Source organism: Mobula hypostoma, chromosome 9 (genome assembly GCF_963921235.1).
Source record: "Mobula hypostoma chromosome 9, sMobHyp1.1, whole genome shotgun sequence".
Taxonomy (NCBI): Eukaryota; Metazoa; Chordata; class Chondrichthyes; order Myliobatiformes; family Myliobatidae; genus Mobula; species Mobula hypostoma.
In genome coordinates, this window is record NC_086105.1 from 141297902 (window position 1) to 141322903 (window position 25002).

Here is a 25002-nt window from a genome sequence, read left to right on the forward strand (position 1 = left end):
TCCACACCATAACTGATAAAGCATCAAATGTGCTTTTTCCCCAGGTTGGAAATGTCAAAGATTGGAAGGCATAAGTTTAAGATAAGAGGGCAAAAGTTTAAAGGGGATTTGTAATGCAAGTCTCTTGTACACAGAGAATGGTAGGTGCCTGGAAAGTGTTGCCATAAGAAGTGGGGGAAGTAGATATGACAGCAACATTTAAGGGGCACTTGGGCAGACGTATGAAGTGACAGGGAGTGGAAGGAAATGGGATGTATATATGTCGATGTGATGAGTTTGATATGCATACTACCCATCACAGGCTGTTGTACTCTATACTCTTCAGTACTTTTCGAATAGATGGACATGCTATATTTCATCAAGGAGGCTTGGACTAGATGCTTGAATTCTTTCCTCTGTCTACCTTGAAATCATATTCTCAGAAAGTGCTGGAAACGCAATTAAATTATGTAATTATTGCATAAGCTGTGTGCCTATTGCCAATTCTGTTTCTTATGTTTTGACACTAACTGATGTAATGGTGTCAGGACTGTTGCACCATCTGACAAAATCTTGCACAGAACTGCATCGTGTATATCATGTAGAATGTAAATTTTACTTTTTTTTCAGATTTCATCACCTTTGGAATTGCTTCCACGTTTTTTTTTGACCCGTTGCAAACCATTTGCATTCACGTTCAGTCCAAGATAAATTTACTTTAGAACGAACAAATAATTGGTTACTTTGAGCATTATATTCTGTTCTCCTGTCAGTCAGAACACTTTCAGTATTCAGAGTCGCTCTTTAGTACTTTTGGCTATTAGTATGTAATTTTGATTGCATAGACAATCTTGGAGCATCTTGTCCGCTGCAGTGAAAATTTTTCATTGTTGATTTCAAATCACAAAGTGATTTTATGCAAGTATAACGATTGCTGGATAATTCTTCATATTCTACATTCATCGATAGATATATTCATGACAGATCTAGTTTGATGAAATTTGGCTTCTGCCAATTCTGCTTGTAGATCTTTGGAAATGGACAGAGGTTGCTCAATAGACATAGGAGACTCTACAGATGCTGGCGATCTTCAGCAACAGACAGAAAATGCTGGAGGAAGTCAGCCAGCATCTAAAGAGGGTAACAAGCAGTCGTCATTTCAGGCCAAGACCCTTCATCAGGACTGGAAAGGAAGGGGGCAGAAGCCGGAGGGGGAGGGGATGGAGTACAAGCTGGCAGGTGATAGGTGAGACCAAGTGTAGAGGAAGGGTGGTTGGTGGGGGAGGGGGTATAAAGTAAGAAGCTGGGAGGGGATAGGTAGAAGAAATAAAGGGGATAAGAAGAAGGAATGTGATTGGTGAGGACAGTCATCCATGGAGGAAGGGAAAGAGGAGGCAAACCAGAGGGAGGTGATGGGCAGGTGAGGGGAAGAAAAAGGGTGAGAGGGTAACCAGAATGGAGAATGGAAAAAGAGAGAAGGAAGTTACTTCTTGTTGTCAATGACCTCGAGATCACCACACAGCCAACTAATTTTGTGGACTTTAGGTTTTGCACAGTCATCCTGATGTTGTCTCTACAAAATCTCCATTCTGTTCTCATTTATCCCACCCTTCCTCCACCTGGAATGGACGTGGAACCGGCTGAGGCTTCCAGTAGGTTGGTTTCATACGTGACTTGATATGAATATAGGCAGTTCACCCTGTACTAACCATATGCACCATTTCTGCATAGTATGTCTATGTGTGAATTCAAAGCATTCTTGCTGAGAAATTCACTCCAATATAGCTTCACCTTTCCTAGCCAACCATTCCCTAATGATATTGGTCATGTTACAAAGATTAACACTCTAGTATTAATCCTCAACAGTAATGATCATTTAGGCACAGAGAATGTCTGTATTTGCTGGTAAGTACCTTAATTAGCTCAGTTCTCAAGCATGTGAATATACATAACTGAATACCTGAGTAAGCTTTCCCTGGCCCTCCATGAACAGTCAATGAAGAGAAAATGTAATACCGGAGAAATAGAATCTGTGCCCAGACATTTTTCTTGAACCTGATGTAATCTCCACATTTCTTAAATGGGGTCATCCACTTCAGTGATTGGTGGTCTCCAAAGAGTTGCCGCCGCCTGTTCTCTCAAAATTCTTCATCCTTATTCCTTTCCTTTATCAGATCAATTGTGATGTTGCAGTTTGGTTGGTTCAAGGTCATCTGACTGACCTGGTCAGCTTTCCATGGGATATAGCCAAAGGCTACATGCAATATTGCTTTCAGGTTCTCCCTTCAGCCTTGTGACCTAGGTAATGCCTTTTGTTCCATACAACTCAGAATGGTTGAAATCAGTTCAACCAGGTCAGCCAAGTACTAAACCCAAATGACTGAGGCTATGTCAACACTACGCCGGATAATTTTGAAAACAAAGCTTTTTCTCTTCGTTTTGACCCTCGGTTCACATTGAAATGGTGTTTTCATCCCCTGAAAACAGAGCTTTTCTGAAACACTCTCCAGAGTGTGTAAATTTGAAAACGATTGTTGCGCATTGTAGTGTTGATGGGGTAAATGGAGAGATTTTAAAACGCTGTCATGACAACACCACAACAATGCTTTTTCTGTTTCTGCTGGTACTGCGCAAGCACTGCGGGGCAGCTGTTATAACGCACAGTCAGTGTGAACGGCGTGAGAGTTAAATTGTAAAGTGAGCTTTTTTGACTATTTAAAAACACTGTCATGACGTGCCGGAACAGATGGCGGCAGCGCGACATTTCATTGTTTTCTTGAACGCAACTCCTCACACAACCTAACAATTTCAGAACAGACGGCAACGAAACTGAAGCCAGAAGAGTTAGAAATGTACTCACCAAGTACTTTGACCCATAGCTTACTGAATAAATAAGTATATTCACTTTGCCCTGTTTTCTGTCCTTGCTTGTATGGAGGTGGTTTACCTATTTATGCAAGTACTTCTCTGACATTAGATGTGTAACAGCCTAATGTAACATTGTATGGTAATACAAGATAACACTGATGCAGACATGTTTTATACATTTAACAAGGTGCTTTATTAATGCAACAGAGTTAGTCAGTTTTTCAATGTTCATCGTCAGCTGGTCATACAGTTCAGTATTTGTTGTTTATTTAGTTTTAAGTCCTTCTGCACGAGAGCCAACAGCAGTTCCTTTAATATTTTTCTAGTCTATAACTGGACAAACGCGCACCAAGTATACTGTTTCCTCTTTGCTTGTTTCCTGTGTGTCCTGCGCATGCCCAGTAGGAGGAGATTCGCCCAAATATCCGTTCCAATGTGGACGGAGATAAAAACGCTTGGTGTGGACACCTGTCGTTTTTACTCGAAACCGGCATTTTCAAAATTATCCAGTCTAGTGTGCACGTAGCCTAAGTCACAGGGTGTTCCTTCTGCAAACTTACCATTTTACATAATAAACAGCTTCTTATCTGAGAATGGCTTCAGGTTTAGCAGATCATCAGCAGAAACTCCTTGTATCCACATTCAATTCCTTGATTAAGTTATCCCGGAGCCAGAATCAGTTCACCACAAAATGGTGCTTGCAAGGACAGTCTCACAAAATGGCTGCCTCCATTGCTGCCAACACAAGAGAAGTCTGGTTCTGTCTGTTTCACCACTCTTGCCTCATTCCTGTTCACTGATTTGTAGATTGTCGTTCCTTCTGACCAACAGTCTACTTATATAGTCATCTGCAACCATTCATTTGTTGATCTTTGTAACCAAAAAGATTATTTATCCTATTTGTTTGCCCTAAAGTCCTCAGTACTGTACATGAACGGAACCTGGACCTTAGCACTCAGATCTGCAGCTGGATCTTCAACTTCCTCACAGACAGGACCCAGGCTGTAAAAATAGGGACAAGCTCTCCTCTACAATCACTCTGAGCACCGGTGTCCCACAAGGCTGTGTACTCAGCCCCCTGCTGTACTCACTGTACACCCATGATTGTGTAGCCAAGTTTCCATCAAACTCAATATATAAATTTGCTGATGACACCACAATTGTAGGCCATATCTTGGGTAATGATGAGTTTGAGTACAGAGAGGAAATTAAGAACCTGGTGGCATGGTGCGAAGACAATAACCTATCTCTCAACGTCAGCAAGACGAAGGAACTGATTGTTGACTTCAGAAGGAGTAGCGGACCGCACGACCCCATTTACATTGGTGGTGCGCAAGTGGAACAGGTCAAAAGCTATAAGTTCCTCGGGGTCAATGTCACAAATGATCTGACTTGGTCCAACCAAGCAGAGTCCACTGCCAAGAAGGCCCACCAGTGCCTTTACTTCCTGAGAAAACTAAAGAATTTTGGCCTGTCCCCTAAAACCCTCACTAATTTTTATAGATGCACCGTAGAAAGCATTCTTCTAGGGTGCATTACAACCTGGTATGGAAGTTGTCCTGTCCAAGACCGGAAGAAGCTGCAGAAGATTGTGAACACAGCCCAGCACATCACACAAACCAATCTTCCGTCCTTGGACTCACTTTACACCGCACGCTGTGGGAGCAGTGCTGCCAGGATAATCAAGGACACGACCCACCCAGCCAACACACTTTTCATCCCCCTTCCCTCCGGGAGAAGGCTCAGGAGCTTGAAGACTCATACGGCCAGATTTGGGAACAGCTTCTTTCCAACCGTGATAAGACTGCTGAACGGATCCTGACCCGGATCTGGGTCGTACCCTCAAAATATCCGGACCTGCCTCTCGGTTTTTTTTGCACTACCTTACTTTCCCTTTTCTATTTTCTATTTATGATTTATAATTTAAATTTTTACTATTTACTATCAATTTGTACTCCAGGGAGTGCGAAGCGCAGAATCAAATATCGCTGTGATGATTGTATGCTCTAGTTTCAATTGTTTGGCAACAATAGAGTAAAGTAAAGTAAAGAATGTTTTTCATATTCAGTATACTCTTTGTTAATGGTACGTGACGGAATTTGTTTAAGTATGAATCTTTTGCTACAACTAATCTCTCACTGCCACATCAGTTCTCTGCCAACACTTTGACCATTCACCAGGGCTTTGTTTTGAAGTCATACTGCTTTCCACCATTGCTGCTAATGACATGAGTAGTATATAAGCCCATGACATCGTTGTTCAAACAGGCTCTAATACTGAGGTGACTTTGCTGCAGATTACGTCTGTGAAAATCTCATACTGAAGTTGCTTAGTCTTAGAGTTAGACAGCATGGAATCAGCCCTTCAACCCAGCTGTTCCGTACCGACTTAGATGTCCATCTAAATTAGTCCCATTTGCCCCACATCTCTCTAAACCATTCATGTGTGTACACATTTGACTATGACATATGTTTTATCAACCAACTCAATATTCTGCATTTGTTTGAGCATAAACTGGAAACTGGACTGCATTTGGCTTTGGAGCAGAGGTTGCTTAGATTAACAATGTTAGCTTCTGACTTGCATGCTGAGGATATTTTCCTTCTTTCTGAACATTTTAATATTTTGATGGTTTAACTTAATCTTTATGCTTCCATTGCATCCATTAAAATATTCGCATTCGTCTTTGGAGTACAAAATATTGGTTGTTGCTGTTTATAGCCTGCAACCATTTAAATATTGACTCATGTAAGCTAATTACTTTGTATGTTGTTCTGACATAATTTATTGCTGGAAATTCCAGAGCGTACATTTCAGCAGACAAATCAATTTATAAGAAATACTGATCAGGCATTGTAAGTGTTTACTTCATTAATAAAATACCAGTTGTTAGTTTGAAATACCAGCTATTCTGCAGTATCTGAGAGAGAGAGGGGTACTGAAATAATTGCACTTATAGTCTTCAGATTCTGCTTTGGAATTGTAGACTTCACCAATACTCTTGTAACTATTTATTATGCTTGTATCTCACCAGGTATTAAGCCTTTAGTCCTTTTTCAATGTTATCTCCACAGATACTGCCAATTTTTCATGTGTAAGAATGTGTGTGTTTTCAACTTCAATTGAGTTTGCTCTTCATTTGTACGATAAACAAATGTGCCACATGCAGAAACGTTAAAAGTGAAGTGCTAAGACATATCCTCCAAGATAAAATTGGTGGCTGACAATGTTAACTGCTTGTAACTCACTACAATTTCTGACACCCTTGGATGAAAATGATCCTCTGGCTTCTGATGAAGTTCACTAAATAGCATGCCTTTTAATCTTTAGGAAATCATAACCACTACAAATGAGAATGGCCTTGTGCGAATCAGGAGTCTTGATAAAAGCAAAGCAAATCAGATTGACCTCATCCCAGTGCAGCCAACATTGGGAACCATGAGGACAGCCATGGACCTGATCGCTAAGGTCACTGTGGTCAATTTGGTTCCCTTTTAACTGGTGATGGGTTGAATTCCACTGTTTTATGTAAGCCTCAAGTTATTCCCTGAACTATAAGTTACCAGACGAATGTGTTGCCATTGTATATTTGGAAAATGATTCAACAAAGCCATGAATTCCAATTGTTAGATTACAGATTCACCACTGGGATTGATAGGAAGTGTGATGTAACATCAATTTGTTATGGTATACACTCACCCTTTCTTCGGTTTTTATCCGTGACTTGAGTTCCCAGAAGCAGCCACTTGTGGGTGCAGATGTTGCTATGACAACAATTGAAACCTTGATTTCCCATTGTCATCTTAGCATTGCTTACCACCACACTGCCGCTTTTAGAATCTGTTTGTTTTATAATTTCTCCTCAAAAGAAAAGTGGCTTAACCGAGCTGCTAAAAGGACTGTAAAGGGAAAGAGTGAAGTATGAAGCTGAGCAGAGGCTTAGAGATCATTTTCAAATAAGTTAGGTTCTGCAGCCTTTTGTTTCCCCAAATAATTTTTAATTATCGGGAAGAAATTAATGTTTCGATTTATTTGTGATTCACTCTTATCTCCGAGTGGTAGACAGGCAGCAAACCTTTGATGTGTTAATAACGATTAACATAAGTATATTGTAAAGTCTATTACATGTTGCATTAAATAAACAGGTTCACTTTATTCCAACAGATTTGGAACATAAAAGTAAGGAAGTCTTACTGTACACATAAAGAGCTTTGGCAAGACCAAGAGTCCTGTTCGCAGCTTTGATCTAAAGAATGCAGTGCACTATAGGTTCACTAGATTTCTTCCTGGATTCAGGAGACTGGTATTTTAATGGACATTGACAAACTTGTAATATAGTTGCTGAAATTTAGAAAAATGAGAGGTGTGATCTCATTGAAACAATGGCTGTGAGAGTTTGCTTCCTGTGGCTGGATAATCAAGAACATGGGGCAAAGATTTAGGAGAAAAGGGTTGTTGTCTAGGACAAGGATGAAGAAGAATCTTTACTCACAACACACTGGAGGAACTCAGCAGGTCGGGCAGCATCCGTGGAAATGATCAGTCAACGTTTCTGGCCAGGACCCTTCATCAGGACTGAAGAGGGAAGGGGCAAAGGCCCTATAAACAAGGTGGGAGGAGGGGTGGGAAGGAGAAGGCTGGTCACCAACCTACCAGCCTTCTCCTTCCCACCCTCACTCCACCTTCTTTATAGGGCCTCTGCCCCTTCCCTCTTCAGTCCTGATGAAGGGTTCCAGCCAGAAACGTTGACTGATCATTTCCACGGATGCTGCCCGACCTGCTGAGTTCCTCCAGTGTGTTGTGAGTGTTGCTTTGACCCCAGCATCTGCAGAGTATTTTGTGAAAAAGAATCTTTACTTAGAAGGTTAAGAACCTTCTGAAAGTTTGTATTAAAAAGGTGAATGGTACTTAGTCATTGAATGTGTTGAAGAGTAAAATCAATAGGTCCTTTAGAACAATGAAATCAAATAATCGTGGGCTCAGGTGGGAAAATATGACATGGAATGGCTTCATAGAATGGATAGAACAGTCAGGAGGGATTAATTAGAAACATTGGTTAGAGCAGCTATTCCCGATCAGACCGGGTTGCTTGATGGCATGAAAAAAGTTGGGTTAGTGCATCAGGGAGAACTACCTGGTCTTGTTTGAAATAATGTCTTGGGATCTTTTGTGTCTTAGAGGGAAGATAGGGATCAGACTAACTTTCCATCTCAAAGTGCAGCAAATCCTTTAGTATTGCACTAACAGTACTAGTCTTTACTACATGATCAAGACCTTGAAATTGGTTCTGAACTATAAGTACCAGCTGACGCAAACAGGATTAGAATTTTGTACTCTGTCACTAATGCTAACTACACAAAATTGACAGCAGCAGCAGTTTTGTACCCTTGTTTCCTTTGATTTCAAGAGAACTGAATTTTGTTAGCATGATATGAAGTACAGCTACTTTGACATTGTGAATTTAATGAGCATAATCAAAGACACATTTTCTTAAGTGTATCAAGGTGCACAATTAAAAAGTTCTGTAAAAATTAGTGTTTGAATTTGAAATACAGGTTATACTGAGCATTTGTCTTAACCAGACTGAAAATGTGAGGACTAATCAATTTAACAGTAATGTTCTCATGGGGACAGCACTCTGTCTTTCTCAGTAAATGACAGTGGTGCTGAGATATAGCTGCCCAAATCTATGTGAAATCTATGTTCACTAAATCATTATTGATGACAGATTCTACAATCAACTGGTGGAATAGGCAGGTCAGCAAGAATATCTTCATCATACAGATGCGTCCCTGTGAATTTTGAAATTGCGAAGATGTTTTGTTTTTGTGCTGCAGTTTAATTCTCTAGTATTAAGTGTTAAGTCTTGTGCAACTCTAAACTTGTAGATGTATTGAATACTAGCTGTGATTCATAGTGGTTTCATAACAAAGAGTTGTATTCTTCAAATGAATAGGGATTAGAGAAAGGGGATTGATTGGGGAGTTTCTCAGCCCTTGTTTTAATTAAGGGTAAAAATTGTCCTCTATTTTATCCGTTAAAATTGCAATACCTGTATTTGCAAGTTGACACTCTTCTGAAAGTTTCTTCCATTGAAGCCAATACATTTTCCATTTAAAATATTCTTAAAAATGTAAGTATAGGACTGAATGTGCTAATATTTCCAAATTTATCAAATGTCTGGAGAGAACACAGGTGATCTCCTTTTCTCCTGCGTCCCACACATTCAAGGTGTCTCTGAGTGGTGGCTAGTGCACTGCCTACATCATATTGAAGAAGGAATCCTAACATAGAGTTCAACAGAAAACTATTTCCAGGAAGTGATCCATACTCTTGATCACTTCCGTGGTGAACCAATACTTATGCTCATTTCCAAAGTGGGCATTGCTTTTACCAAGTTAACCAGCAGAGAATGGAAATTTGTATATCAATCATTTGTTTCGTGATGGCTACAAATTTCAACTATAAAACAATGTGCCTAGAATTTATACTGCCATTTTCTAAACTCCTCTACCACATCCCTAAATTGCACCACTAACAACAAGCATGAAGAGTTTATAGATTCATCACCACCAAGTTAATTCCCTTTGTTGCTTCTTCTTCCATTATCTCCAAACCAACAACCTTCTTTTCAAAGCACCCTTGTTTTTTTTCCCCTGTCTCCTCCCTTCTTCAAATTACCCACAGGTTCTATTAGACCTTATATTTGGCCTCTGAATTCCCCTAATTGTTCTTGTTTCCTGAATGACATTCTTGCATTCTGTTTAACCACTGTAGAGTTGTACAATATCTGTTTGAAGCTCATTAAACAGAGATTTAAATTTTGAAAATAAATAAATAGGAAAAAGCAGGTTCAAAATTCAAAGTAAATTAATTATCAAAGTACATATATATCACCACATACAACCATGAGGTTCATTTTCCTGTGGACATACTCAATAAATCTATAGAATAATAACCATAGCAGAATCAATGGGAACATTTCAATGATGGGGCAAGTGGAGTTGAGTGAAGTAATCACCATTGATTCAAGAGCCCAATAGTTAAGGGGTAGTAACTATTCCTGAACCTAGTGGTTTGAGTCCTGAGGCTCCTGTACCTCCTTCCTGATGGCAGCAGCAAGAAGAGAGCATGATCTGGGTGGTGGGGTCCCTGGTGATAGGTGCTGCTTTCCAGCAACAACATGTCATGTAGATGTGCTCAACAGTGGGGAGGGTATTACCTGTGATTGACTGGGCTGTATCCACTACTTGTTGTAGAATTTTCCATTCAAGGGCATTGGTGTTTCCATACCAGGCAGTGAAACTGCATACTGTGCATACTATGAAGCAGAGAGTCATAAGTATAAAGTGAGTAGAGCAGGGGGCTAAGCCCACAGCCCTGTGGTGTACCTGTGCTGATGGAGATTGTGGAGGAGATATCGTTCCCAATCCAACTGGCAGAGGTCTGCAAGTGAGAAAATTAAGAATCCAATTGCACAAGGAGGTATTGAGGCCAAAGTCTTGGAGCTTATTGATTGGTTTTGAGGGGTTGATGGTATTGAATGCTGAGATGTAGTCAGTAAAGACTATCCTGATGTATGCATCTTTGCTGTCCAGATGTTCTCGGGTTGAGTGAAGAGCCAATTAGATGGCATCTGCTGTGGATCAATTGCTCTGGTAGGCAAATTGGAGCTGATCCAATTCACTTCTCAGGCAGGAGCTGATATGTTTCATCACCAACCTCTCAAAACACTTCATCACTGTGGATGTAAGTGCTATTGCGTGATAATCATTGAGCAGGTCACCATGCTCTTCTTGGGCACCGGTATAGCTGACGCCTGCTTGAAGCAGATGGTACCTCAGACTGGCGAAGCGAAGGCTGAAGATAGTGAATACTCCAGCCAGTTTATCAGCACGGTTGTTTAGTACTTAACCAGGTACCCTGTCTGGGCAGGACGTCTTTAGTGGGTTCACCTTCCTGAAGGCTGCTTGCACATCAACCTCAGAGGCTGAAATCACAGGATCATTGGGGGTGTGGGAGTTCGTGATGAGTCCTCCATGTTCTGACAGTGAAAGCGAGCACAGAAGGCATTAAGCTCGCAATCAAGCCCTGCCACAACTGCTGAGCATCCTTCGTTAATTCAAATTTGGTCCAGAATTGCCACTTCGCCCATGAGATGGCTTTCCGGAGATCATAACTGGACCACATGCACAATGAATATATTACAGATTTTTTTTCTTACAAATAGTCTATTCATACTTGAGAATGTTGAAATTTTACTAGCTTTAGCATTTTGCTTGCTGTGGCTGGAGGAACAACCAACAAGCTGAATTCTAAATTACTTTACTTTGTGGGTCATCAGTGAAATTTTACTAGCTTTGACAATTTGCTTGATGTGCCTGGAACACTGAATTCTACTGGAACACAAGTCGACTAAATTCTAAATTACTGTATTTTGTGGGTCATCATTGTGGGTTTCGTACCAGCTTTGTTTCTTTACCACAAGAACTTGAATTACTGCCAGTCCAGCAACATCAACTTATGCATTTATGTGGGCCTGCTGTTCAAACAACGAAGCTTCATACTGCATGCAAAATACTGGAGGAATTTAGCAGGTCAGGCAGCATCTACGACAAGGAATAAAGTGTCAACATTTTGAGCCAAGACCCTTGACCAGCACAGGAAAGAAATGGTCAAGAAGCCAGAATAAGAAGGTGGGGGGAGGGGAAGAAGGTGATAGATGAAGCCATGTTGGGGGCGGGGGGGCGAGGTAGGTGAGTGGAGGAGGGGAATGAAGTGAGAAGCTGGCAGGTGATAGGTGAAAAAGGCAAAGGGCTGAAGAAGAAGGAATTTGATAGGAGAGAAGAGAGCAACTGCAACCAGCATTACTTAAAGATGACTTTAAGTATTTGTGTAGCCCTAGAAAAGAAAATTTCTGAAAGAAATTCCATGCATATGTGCCAAAGGAATGATTTAGACATAGAGGGAATCATGGAAGTTGTGGTGTTTTCTTATCCCTCTAAGCAATAGAGCCTGCAGGTTTTGGAGGTGGTTTCAGAGTAGCACATAGGAAGTCACCAGGCCATCCACAGAGTATCAGCAAGCCTCAAACTGTCGCTGTCAGGCAGTTCTGGGTGGTGGCGGGCAGCTGAGGAGTTAGGAGGGAAGTCTGGATTAGGCCATAGGCTTTGGTCAGTGGGGAAGATGACCAGAAACTGAGAACCAGAGCCAGAGAGGGCAATCTGTGGTAATCTGAGGTAGTCTCACTCTAGGAGATAGCCAGAGGTCAACAGCAAGAGAGTTGAGGATTGCAAGGTTACAAGATGCCAGAGAGCAGAAAAAGAGAGGAATAACAAAACAATTGCAAGGAAAAGGGTTGAGCTGAAGTAAGGAGCTGAGGGAAACCATTGAGGGTAGTTGTCAATTGAACAAGGCAGCTAGGGGAGGGGGAGAGAACTGTGTGGCAACTGGTGTGTGATGTTTAAAGAATTCTCACACAGACACCTTCATCCTTGAGTCCTCAATTGTGTCCAGTGCTCCTGATGCGGCCTCCTCTACATTGGTGAGACCCGTCATAAATTGGGGGACAGTTTTGTCGAGCAACTCCACACCATTTGCCATATGCGAGACTTCCCGATAGCCAAATATTTTAACTCTCATTCCCATTCCAACGTATAGGTCCGTGGAGCAGCAACACCTTATATCCAATCTAGGCACCCTTCAACCTAATGGCATGCATATCGAATTTTCCTTCTGGTAAATTAATTCCCCTCTCCTCCTCTATTCCCCACTTTGACCTTTTACCTCTTCTCACCTGCCTCTGGGTCCACTCTCCTCTCCTATCAGATTCCTTCTTCTCCCTTCTTGACCTTTCCCACCCACCTGGCTTCATCTTTCACCTTCCAGCTCGCCTTCTTCCCCTCCCCCCAACTTTTTTATTCTAGCATTTTCCCCCTTCCCTCTTCATCCTAAAGAAGAGTCTTGGCCCAAAATGTCAAGTGTCTATTCATTTCCGTAGATGCTGTCTGACCTTCTGAATTCTTCCAGCATTTTGTATCTATGTCTTTGTCTCTGAAGGACTACCTAGTAAGAGTGATCATGATGGGACTCTTTTTCCCATTTGGTGCCAAGGGATTACCAAATAGGGATGGGATCCTTACTAGCAATTTAACTTTGCAATAGACAATTTTCAAGATGTAATAGATGGTCACGATTGTCAAGTGTGGCTGCATCATGTCAACCCATCCCTCCATTTAGTTGGCTCAGTAGTGTTCTGTGTCTGACCATTTCCTTCCGCGATATCATATGCTGCTGTAAAATAATTCAGCATTACTGTTGAAGACTTAACAACCTCCAGATTCCTGGAGGATGTGACATCTTAAGGTTAGATTTTTGCCACTGAATTCTAACCTGTTCCCATTCCATTTCTTTTGCATTCCTTTATCCAGAACCCAGAGACAGTTTTTAACTGGCTTAGTGAATTTCAACTCCAGCAGTATGCTGCTAACTTTATCAATGCTGGCTATGACATTCCAACTATCAGCCGCATGACCCCTGAGGTAAGTCTGCAAACAGCAGGAGGTAAAAGTGACTGAGTGAGGTGCCTTTGTATGACATTGGCCTCCAAATACTGCATGTGTTTGAACAAAATTGCTTTGCCTCATCTCTAAGCAATGGTGAATTGGCTAAAATGGCAGACAAAACCATTTCATACAAACTTATTAATGCTTATCCACTAATGTGCACATCAAAGTTTGCGCATTAGACGCTATATGAGAAGTACTCAACTGCAAACTCATTGTGTATCACCTGAATAGTGAAAGTGCTTGAACCGAAAGCTGTTCCTGAACAGTTCCAGGGGAAACTACGGGCTCCACACACCATAAGATGCTAAAGAAACAATATCCAGTTCCCAGCATTAATTCATTTACCTGTATGTAATTGTACTGAAGATGACTTTTTGATTCTTGATGCAGTTCTTTTGTCATAAATTATATCATTGACTGCTACATAATTTTACATCCTATTTTCTCTCAAGCTCTTTCCTAACATTCATGCAGATTGATGGACACTTATTGGTCTCTGCCAGTGACTGTCAACTCCACAGGCTATTCACAGATTCTCCCAATTCCATTGCATTTGAATCTAGCATTATTGGCCTGCAAATCAAAAATAAAGTTCTTTCATGAAATTTATTGCTTTTGTCCATTTTCTTATCATTAAGAATGTCCAAATTTTTATTATCTCTAGGTTGGCAATTATGATTACATGATTATATATCCATTAAAAAAAAGAAAAACACAATTTAAAGGATAATACGAAGAATGGTAGATTTTGGTATGATAGTGTAGTGATTAAGTCATAGAAACATAGAAAATAGGTGCAGGAGTAGGCCATTCGGCCCTTCAAGCCTGCACCACCATTTATTATGATCATGGCTGATCATCCAACTCAGAACCCTGCACCAGCCTTCCCTCCATACCCCCTGATCCCAGTAGCCACAAGGGCCATATCTAACTCCCTCTTAAATATAGCCAATGAACTGGCCTCAACTGTTTCCTGTAGCAGAGAATTCCACAGATTCACCACTCTATGTGTGAAGAAGTTTTTCCTAATCTCGGTCCTAAAAGGTTTCCCCTTTATCTTCAGACTGTGACCCCTCGTTCTGGACTTCCCCAACATCGGGAACAATCTTCCTGCATCTAGCCTGTCCAATTCCTTTAGGATTTTATACGTTTCAATCAGATCCCCCCTCAATCTTCTAAATTCCAACGAGTACAAGCCCAGTTCATCCAGTCTTTCTTCATATGAAAGTCCTGCCATCCCAGGAATCAATCTGGTGAACCTTCTTTGTACTCCCTCTATGGCAAGGATGTCTTTCCTCAGATTAGGGGACCAAAACTGCACACAATACTCCAGGTGTGGTCTCACCAAGGCCTTGTACAACTGTAGTAGTACCTCCCTGCTCCTGTACTTGAATCCTCTCGCTATAAATGCCAGCATACCATTCGCCTTTTTCACCGCCTGCTGTACCTGCATGCCCACTTTCAATGACTGGTGTATAATGACTCCCAGGTCTCGTTGCACCTCCCCTTTTTTGCTAATCTGCCACCATTCAGATAATAATCTGTTTTCCTATTTTTGCCACCAAAGTGGATAACTTCACATTTATCCACATTAAATTGCATCTGCCATGAATTTGCCCACTCACCCAACCTATCCAAATCACCCTGCATCCTCTTAGCAACCTCCTCACAGCTAACACTGCCACCCAGCTTCGTGTCATCCGCAAACTTGGAGATGCTGCATTTAATTCCCTCATCCAAGTCATTAATATATATTGTAAACAACTGGGGTCCCAGCACTGAGCCTTGCGGTACCCCACTAGTCACTGCCTGCCATTCTGAAAAGGTCCCGTTTATTCCCACTCTTTGCTTCCTGTCTGCTAACCAATTCTCTATCCACATCAATACCTTACCCCCAATACCGTGTGCTTTAAGTTTGCACACTAATCTCCTGTGTGGGACCTTGTCAAAAGCTTTTTGAAAATCCAAATATACCACATCCACTGGTTCTCCTCTATCCACTCTACTAGTTACATCCTCAAAAAATTCTATGAGATTCGTCAGACATGATTTTCCTTTCACAAATTCATGCTGACTTTGTCCGATGATTTCACCACTTTCCAAATGTGTTGTTATCACATCTTTGATAACTGACTCCAGCAGTTTCCCCACCACCAACGTTAGGCTAACCGGTCTATAATTCCCCGGTTTCTCTCTCCCTCCTTTTTTAAAAAGTGGGGTTACATTAGCAACCCTCCAATCCTCAGGAACTAGTCCAGAATCTAACGAGTTTTGAAAAATTATCACTAATGCATCCACTATTTCTTGGGCTACTTCCTTAAGCGCTCTGGGATGCAGACCATCTGGCCCTGGGGATTTATCTGCCTTTAATCCCTTCAATTTACCCAACACCACTTCAGGCTAGACATCTGAATTCAAATCCCACCAAAGATGTTGAGGAATTGAATTTCAACTAATTTATTTTATCTTATTTAGAAATATATCGTGGAACAAGATGCGCAATCCAACAACCCACCTATTTAGCACTAGCCTAATCACAGAGCAATTTACATTGACCAATTATCCTATTAACCAATACGTCCTTGGACTGTGGCACTGGAGCACCCAGAAGAAACCCACACTTTCACAGGGAGAACGTACAAACTCCTTACAGACAGTGAATTCTGACACACTGAGCTATAATAGCTTCACACTAACTACTGCATTACCATGGTGCCCTTGGTAATTAAATTAAATAAGCCTGGAATAAAAACCCAGTAAAAGCCCATATTGTTCATTAGGAAGAAAACTGCCATCGTTCTCAGGTATGTTTTCCAAGTTATTTCAGGCCAACAACGAAAACAGAAAAGTCATGTGATGTGGAGAGAAAAAAAGTTAATGATTCAGGTCAATGAAATTTTATCAATATTGGGAATAGTTAGGGGTAGGTTTTAAGATACACTGAAATATTGGAGGGAAGAAGAGAACAAAATGTAAACTCTGACAGAATGGAAGGCAGGGGAGATTAAATGGCAAAAGAATGGTTATGCAAGGTGACAACAGTCTAGACAAAGAGCAAATGCAGAACAATTATCTGAAATTATTAAAGGGAGCTTGGAAATCTGGAATTAAAATATTGGAATTGCTGATGATCTGAAACTGTTGAGTTCACTGTTGAATCCAGAATGGTATAATGTACCTGTTTGGAAGGAGAGGTATTGTTCCTTAAGTCTTAATGTGAGTGAGACAGAGAATTGAAGTGAGTTACTTTCTTCACAAACTGCTGGAATTTTGATCCATTTGGACCTCTCTCTCCAAATGCTTAGCCACCATCAATCCATACATAACAAATTGCCTATTATTTACTGCTACTTAATCCAACACGTTTACATCCTATTTTTCCTCAAACCTCTCTCTGACATGCTGATTCATGCAGATTGACAGGCACTCATTGGTGTCTGCCACCATCAAAGCAGCAAACTCCACAGGCTAGTTACAGTGACACAAATTCTTCCAATTCCACTATTTTTTATTTCATGCCCAATGGCCTCGAAAATCAAATTCTTTCATAAAATGTATTGCTTATTTCAAATTCTTAACATTTCCAGTTCTAGTTCCAGTTACATGGTTAAAAGCAAATGGAAAAGCAAAACAAAAGTACACAACAATATGGTTGTCTCGCAACTTCTCTCTGAAAGCCAATCACTCAGCTCAGAGAGAGTTAGGAATGGACCCTAACAAATAAAATTAGTCAATGACCTAGCTTCCTTCCCAAATTACTGGTATTAAATACAGTCATTAATTCTCCCATTAATTTAATGAAAGTAAAGACTGACCACAAAGAAATTATACACAAATCATTAAACAAAAAGCTTTTGGTATTTCATTGGTTTCCCATTATATTTTATACATCAGAAACCATGATGATATCATCTGGCAATTAAAAGACAACTCTGGGTTGGCCAAAAGCCTTCTGGTTTTGTGCCAATGAAAGTTTGTATGAATTAGTGTTGGGAATTACTCTGCATATTGGATGGAAGGTGTCTGAAGCCTGGAGTTTGTCATTGATGCTTTCCAGAACATGTTAATAGTTTTCCAATGATTAACGCATTGAACTGCAACAGTGCAGGATAGGCAACGGTATCTGATCAGAGAAATAGTCAAACATCTAAAGTTGCTGAAAATAATTGAAGAGTTATTGGAAGCTGTAGGAGAATATCATATGTGCTTAAGGTTATATGAAATTAAATCCAGGGCAGAAGGTTGGCGGAATTGGCCTATGATGTCTCCATTCAATCCTATAGACAAACCTTATTTGGGCATTGACCCTACAGAAGACTCTATGCTCATCCTTCTTTCCTTCACATTTTACCCCTGATCTTTCCCCATTTTTCCTCTCAAAGGCTCCCGTCTCCATTCAGCCTCCTTCAGCTAAGAAGGAGGATGAATGTTGAGCACGTGATGGACTTCTCCTCAACCTTGGCACCAGCTCAGTCGACAGGAGGCGTGCAGCCTCAGGGACAAGGCATTCTAAGCCAGGCTTAACTCCCCCAAAGGTGAGAGATTCTAATAACGTGCAGCATTCAATTAGCTGACCATAAAAAAAATCTCTTTTTCATTAACTGATCCAAAGCTCCACTCTAAAGGAAAGGGAATTAGAAAGTCCTAAATCTCTGATTCATTGAGGTAATTTATTATACCATGCAAAACCATCATCAAAGCTAGCCCCAAACCTGAAAGATTTTATATAAATCTGAGAGACCATATAAAAGTTTTAGAGAGGGCTCTAGGTTTTCCAAACTACCAATTCAAGATTGTGGGGGAAAAAAATCTAACCTAATCCATCCATTAGGATATTTAACAGGTACCATGGAAATTTTACACACCAGCTGATTTTTCTTTATATTCAAGTCAGTTTTGGACGAGCTTCAATAGCTGTATTGGCAAATAAGTCTGCTTTTCTTGTGGGTCTTGGGAATTGGGACTATGTGAAAGGTAGCCTTGCATCAGACATTTTAACTGGCCTATAACATGGATATTCATCTTCTAAAGTATGCACTAAGTGAGCAATATAGTGGTGAGAATTCACTGAACTCTACTTCTGAAACTGACTTCTGCTAATATCAGTTAAACCTGTATTCAATGTACACATATCACTATATCACACACTTAATGTACTTAACAGAGGATGAAGTTCAATATAGACATAAACTGAAAATTCATAAGTTGCCCCATGATCTCTAGACATGAGTCTGCCGAAGTCTTTGTCAGTAGAAGTCTGGAACCATTGAGCAGGGCATTCACCTCTTCCAATATACTAACCTAAAATCTATTTCAAGGGAGGATATGAAGTTGGGAATTCAATGTCATTTTTCATGCATTCCTTCTCCTTCCGAAAACCCACCCACAACCTAGAGAAGGTAAAGGAAGTTATGAAAACCCCACTTCCTAGCAAGCTGAATGCTGGCCACAGATTGAATCCCAGGAACCTCTTAATATCTTTGAGCTATCAAGAGGATTTATGAGGGTAATTTAAAATGAACCCAGAAAGCTTGATTATATTTATGTGGAGAAATATAGGGTAGGGAAAGAACCAAATCTATGGGGTCCTTTGAGTCTGAAACCCAGCAAATTGGGCTAGAATGACCCTGTGTAATTAAGCAGTGCATAAACATAACAAAGAAATTAAATTGCATTCCAGACAATTCCTGTCAACGTTGCAGGCCTCCCCCATTAATACATATCGATTATATCAACGGGTTTTTGCTGCACTGATGTTGAGTTAAATCATCTACAACCCAACTTTTTAGGAAGTCACAGTTGGTATTGGAAGGGTATAATTTCTGACTGGCTTTTGGAACCACTGATGTCAGTTTAGTCATTGTTAGCTATGGCCTAATACCACTTCCATTGTGAATTTCACCTTCGACAATGGCATCTTCAATTGTAACAAACTCTGTGTTCTAGGATCTAACAGCAATTGGAGTAACAAAACCTGGACATAGGAAAAAGATTGCCATTGAAATAAATCGTCTGAATATCTCAGAATGGTTACCCGACTACCAACCAGTAAGTTTTATCACCTGCTTGATATCAAAAGGCTTATTCATTATTAGTCAGTGAACAGTATGTCCTTGACCTTCCCTCCAGCACCAATCCATGGCATCTTCTTATCCTGAACCCCAAACCTAACCCAAATCCAAATCATTTTTTTACATCTCAGTCACCATCCCATCCATCCTGAAATGTTTCAATCTAAGTTGTGTTTTAACTTGCCAACAAGTGGATAAGAAGCATAGGAAGAATGGAATTTAGAAACAGAATTTGCAGCAGGGCAAGTAGGATGTGAAAAAGAAAGCTGCACTAACAATTTAGCAACAAGTCACTGTTCAAATTAACCAACTATTGATATAAAAACTATTTTTATGACATTTAATACAGCCAAATTTGAGTTGAGTAACAAAACTGAGGAAATTTCAGAAGTGGAAAACAGCTTCAATTGACAAGTGAAAAAAAAAAGAATTTGAAGGAAATTTTACAACAGATGTTAAATACACTAGATGCTGGATATCTTGAACAACCCACACAAATGCTGGAGGTTCTCAGCAAGACAGGCAGTGTCTGTGGAGATGAATACACCATCAATGTTTTGGGCAAGACTCTCCATCACTCCTGACTTCATCCCTCTATAGATGCTGCCTGACTTGCTGAATCCTTCCAGCATTTTGTGTGGATTATACGAGAGATGTGGTAGGACCGTAGTGGTTAAGTTGTTGGACCAGCATCCAGAGACTTGGGGTATTGATCTGCAGATTAAAGTTCATATCCCACCATGGAATAGCTTGAAAGTTAAGTTCAAGGAATTAATTAAATCTATTTTATTTTAAAGCTAGTATTGAGAAAGGTGACCACGATACAAATGACTTGTAAAAGGCAATCTAATTTGTTGGTTTTATTCTTACCTGATCTGGATTGTGTGTTCCAGACTCACTTATATACAATTATCCTCTAAAATGGGTCAGCAAACCAATCAGTTGATCAGAAATTAGGGACAGGCTTGCAAAGACTCCTCATACTGGTAATGAATGAAAGGAATCTCTGAATCAACATTAACTATTAAACACCGATGGGCAATTCTCAACATATAAACTGATTTTGACACCTTGATCCTCAAGAGGACAATTAAAAACTATCCGGGGTTACTCAGAACATATTGTGACAGGACAATTCAAATTTGATGTCCAGTCCATGAACATGAAGGAGGTGTCAAAAAGATATATTCAAGTTACTCTGGCTCAATTGACCTAAAAGTAAATTATTTCCTGTTCTATCTCTACACTTGTAAGATAGTTGAGAAGCATTTTTACATAGGAACTGCTGGGGAAAATTGGCCATCAAATCCACCTTCTATCATTTCGTTAGTTCTGTGATACAATTCTGATGGGAGTTGTCGACTAATCAGAACCACCAATCTCTATCAAGGAGTCTACAACAGACCCAGACATGAAGTGAGGAAAGCCCTAGCGAGGTGAGATAGGTCTAAATCTGCATGTTTCTCCCAAGCATGCAATGCTTAACATATATCATAACCAATGTTATTTGTGTACTGTATCCCACAATGTTATGCTCTCAAAGAAATTATCTAATTCACATTTGTATGCATCTATACTAATGCTTCCACCATCTATGTTATGTTTTGTAACTTCAAAACATTAGAATTAATTCAAAGAAACTCATGGGAGTCCAAAATACGGGTTTAAATTTGAGTTTACTTTAAGTGAGGCACACACATATCACGTGATGGCATGATGACGTATGCAATTAACACATTTTACATATAACCCGTAATTAATTATTTAAAAGAAAAAATGCTTAATCAAACTCTACATATATATTATACATTCAGGATTACTCAAATTTTATTGAAATATTAAATATACAAAAATGTACCCATATTTGACAATTCATTTAAAGAAATCAGAATATATTAGTCACAAAGATTTCAATGTATTTTGTATCAAATTCCCTAGCCTAATGATTTAACTGATAATTTTAACCATTCTTGATTAAAATAGGCGATATCCTCAATTACATGCAGTATACTGGTGATATTGTACTGTAATGGCTATGTATTCCTTCATCAGAAGGCAGCTGAATTTTTAAGGTGAATCCAGTATGTGTATACTATATTGTGAATCTAGTACAAATGACAAGCAAAGATTTCTGCATTTTATTTGAGTTATTTAATGCAATTGTTACATATATATTATGTAGCTCAATGTGAGTAGGTCTTTTTTTTAACTTCAAACTTTGTGTATTTACTTACATGCAATAATGGAAAATATAGTAATTTTCACTAAATTTCCAATGAAAAAAACTTACTGCATATTTTTAGTTGTGGGGAAAAAAGTTTGAAAGATCCTCTTTTGGTATTGTCTTTCTGGACAGGGCTCTGATAAATATAGTCAGTACAGTAATATGGAACATTTGAACTATCAAGGACTAAAATCTTCCATTAATCATTTTTAAATATTTCTTTTCTACATTGACAAACAAACTTTGCCAGTCAATCTCATCCACTGAAATTTTCTTCCTGTATTTCAACATTACTTTTTTAGGTGTTGGGCACAGGCTGGATGAAGTTTTTTTTTGCTCATGGGGGCAAAGTGAAAAACCCAGAGTTCAAAAAGTGCTATGGATTCAGATATATCTTCCTCAGTTTGCATCAATTCCAAAGGGGCTGCAGTTGTTTCGGGTCATTGTTGTTTCCAAGTAGCAAATGATGGCTGCAAGTACGTCAGGTCATCATACTGTGTGTAACACTCAATTCTAGAGGCAAAAGGTCAATGCACACCTGAAGGTATCTGATTTCAATCCCTGTACTTTATATTTTCAAACACCATTTCATGGACAGGAATTCCATTCAGCAAATTGAAAGAAGAGTAGGAACAAAGGAATTCTTGTTACATTTATGCGGCACTTGGTGAAATCACACCTGGAGCACTGCATGTAGTTTTATATTGAAGGAAACCTCTATTTGTCTTAAAGGTAGTGCAGCGCAGTCACTAGGATGAATACTGGCATGAAGAAATGTACTGTGAGTAGAATTAGGGTTTACTTACTGGAGTTTGGAACCCATACAAGACTTTGAAAGGGACGTCAATATAGCTGCTGGAAAGCCGTTTCCATTCTCTATTATATCTAGCACTGGAGCAAAGCATTAAAATAGAAGAATCGGCCATTTTGTACTGAGCTTTGCAGATATTTATTTGCTAAGTGGGTTGTAAATCCTTGAGATACTCTACTTCTTAAGTCTACAGGTCACTAAGCATATTCAAGACTGAGGCCAAAAGTTTCTGAATACTAGAGAGTCCTGGATTTTCTATAGTTCAGACAGGGAAGGGATTTCAATGGAAAATCAGCCTGTTTTCTGTGCTTTAGTGTTCTATGGTTCTATGATCTTGCTGAAAGGAGGGACAATCTCCAGAAGCCATATGGCCTATTCCTGATTCTATGTTGTTTGTTCTTACAATCTAACTCACATCACAATATAATTAACTGCAATTCAGAATGACTCACATTATAAAGCCAAATAGCTTACATCTAATTCTGTTACATTCCAAAATATTTTAGCAAAATTTCTATGGGAATCCATACTTGAAGTTATTCAATATAAAGTAGAAATGGGTCAGCTCAAAACTTCCAGAAACAGGCCAAATTTAAGCACAAACCATTACAGAAGTAGGTCAGACTTGTACTTTTCAACTGCAACATACATTAGCCACAAAGTTTTTGAAATTTCAAGGTGATTGCACCCCAGTGACAGCTACTCAATAAACGAAAACCTGGTGAACAACTGAATAAGCAGAGAGATCTGAAAACTAAACAAAGCAGATCGTGGAAGGATTAGCTCAGGGAAAGAGGGCTTGAGTTCAAAGACAGGTAAAGAGAGAGAAAAAATAAAAGAGAAAACAATATGTCAAGAGAGAGGGGGAGAAAAGGCAGGCATTAGCAATTCCCAAATCAGCAAAATGGTCCTTACTTTGTTAATTACTAGATGCATCTTTCAGAATCAGAATCAGGTTTAATATCACTGACAATGTCATGAAATTTGATGTCTTTAATGCAGCAGTAAAATACAATACTTAATAATAGGGGCGAAAACTGAATTACAGTAAGTATATATATTTAATAGTTAAATTAAGTAAGTAGTGCAAATATAAAAACAAAAATAAAAGTAGTGAGGTAGTGTTTTTGGGTTCAATGTCCATTCAGAAATTGGATGACAGAGGGGAAGAAGCAATGAGAGCAGGGCATGTCCCTGGTGATGGGGGTCCTTAATGATGGAAGCCACCTTTTTGAGGCATCACTTCTTGAAGATATCCTGGATACTACAGGGGCTAGTGCACATAGCAACTTAGAAAACCTACAGCACAATACAGGCCCTTTGGCCCACGATGCTGTGCCAAACATGTACTTACTTTAGAGATTACCTAGTGTTATCCATAGCCCTCCATTTTTCTAAGTTCCATGTACCTATCCAAGAGTCTCTTAAAAGACCCTATTGTATCTACCACCATCATCGATAGCCCATTCCATGCACTCACCACTCTCTGCATAAAAAACTTACCCCTGACATCTCCTCTGTACCTACTTCCAAGCACATTAAAACTGCCCTCTCATGTTAGCCATTTCAGCCTTGGGGAAAAACCTCTGACTATCCACACGATCAATGCCTGTCATCATCTTCTACACCTCTAGCAGGTCATATCTTATACACCTCTATCAGGTCATGTCTCATCCTCTGTCACTCCAAGGAACTGATTGACAAGGAACATAATGGAACCCCCCATACCAGACAGCGTTGCAGCCAGCTAGAATGTTCCCTATGGTACATCTGTAGAAATTTGGGAGTATCTTTGGTGACATACCCAATCTCCTCAAACTCCTAATATACCCACTGTCATGTTTTCTTTATAGCTGCATCGATATGTTGGACCCAGGGTAGATCCTCAGAGATGTCGACACCCAGGAACTTGAAATTGCACACTCTTTCCACTTCTGATCCCTCTATGAGGACTGTTTGTGTTCCCTCATCTTACCCTTTCTGAAGTCCATAATCAGTTCTTTGGTCTTACTAATGTTGAATGCAAGGTTGTTGCTGTGAGAACACTCAACTAACTGATATATCTTGCTCCTGTACGCCCTCTTATCAACATCTGAAATTCTGCCAACAGTAGTTGTGTCACCAGCAAATTTATAGATGGCATTTGAGCTGTGCTTAGCCACATAGTCATGAGTGCAGGGAGAGTAGAGCAGTGGGCTAAGTACATATCCTTGAGGTGCATCAGTGTTGATTATTAGCGAGGTGGAGATCTTACTTCTGATCTGCACAGATTGTGGTTTTCCATTTAGGAAGACGAGGATCTAGTTGCAGAGGAAGGATGAAATTAAGGGGCAACAAGTAAGTAAATATAGCAGTTTTATGAAATACATTGGGAGTTATGGGGAAAAACTGTGTTTTCAACATGATACCGTTGCAGAGATGCAGATCCGCCAGCACTATGTTGGAACTTGCAGTTTATGGGGTCATTTTTGCTCACAAGTT

At 39.9% G+C, this 25002-nt stretch overlaps 1 protein-coding gene across 4 annotated transcripts in view; it reads left to right on the top strand.

Moving 5' to 3' along the window:
- Nucleotides 1-25002, top strand: part of caskin1 (CASK interacting protein 1) — a 740245-nt gene that overhangs the window by 684597 nt on the left and 30646 nt on the right. For 2 of the 4 annotated variants that reach the window (XM_063059322.1, XM_063059325.1), the window contains 2 exons: nt 13278-13388; nt 19362-19463. The exons of 1 other annotated variant lie outside the window; for it this stretch is intronic. In XM_063059322.1, coding sequence (XP_062915392.1) covers nt 13278-13388; nt 19362-19463 — 213 coding nt within the window. The remainder of the gene's footprint in view (nt 1-13277; nt 13389-19361; nt 19464-25002) is intronic. One more of the 4 variants, XM_063059323.1, reaches the window with a different exon arrangement.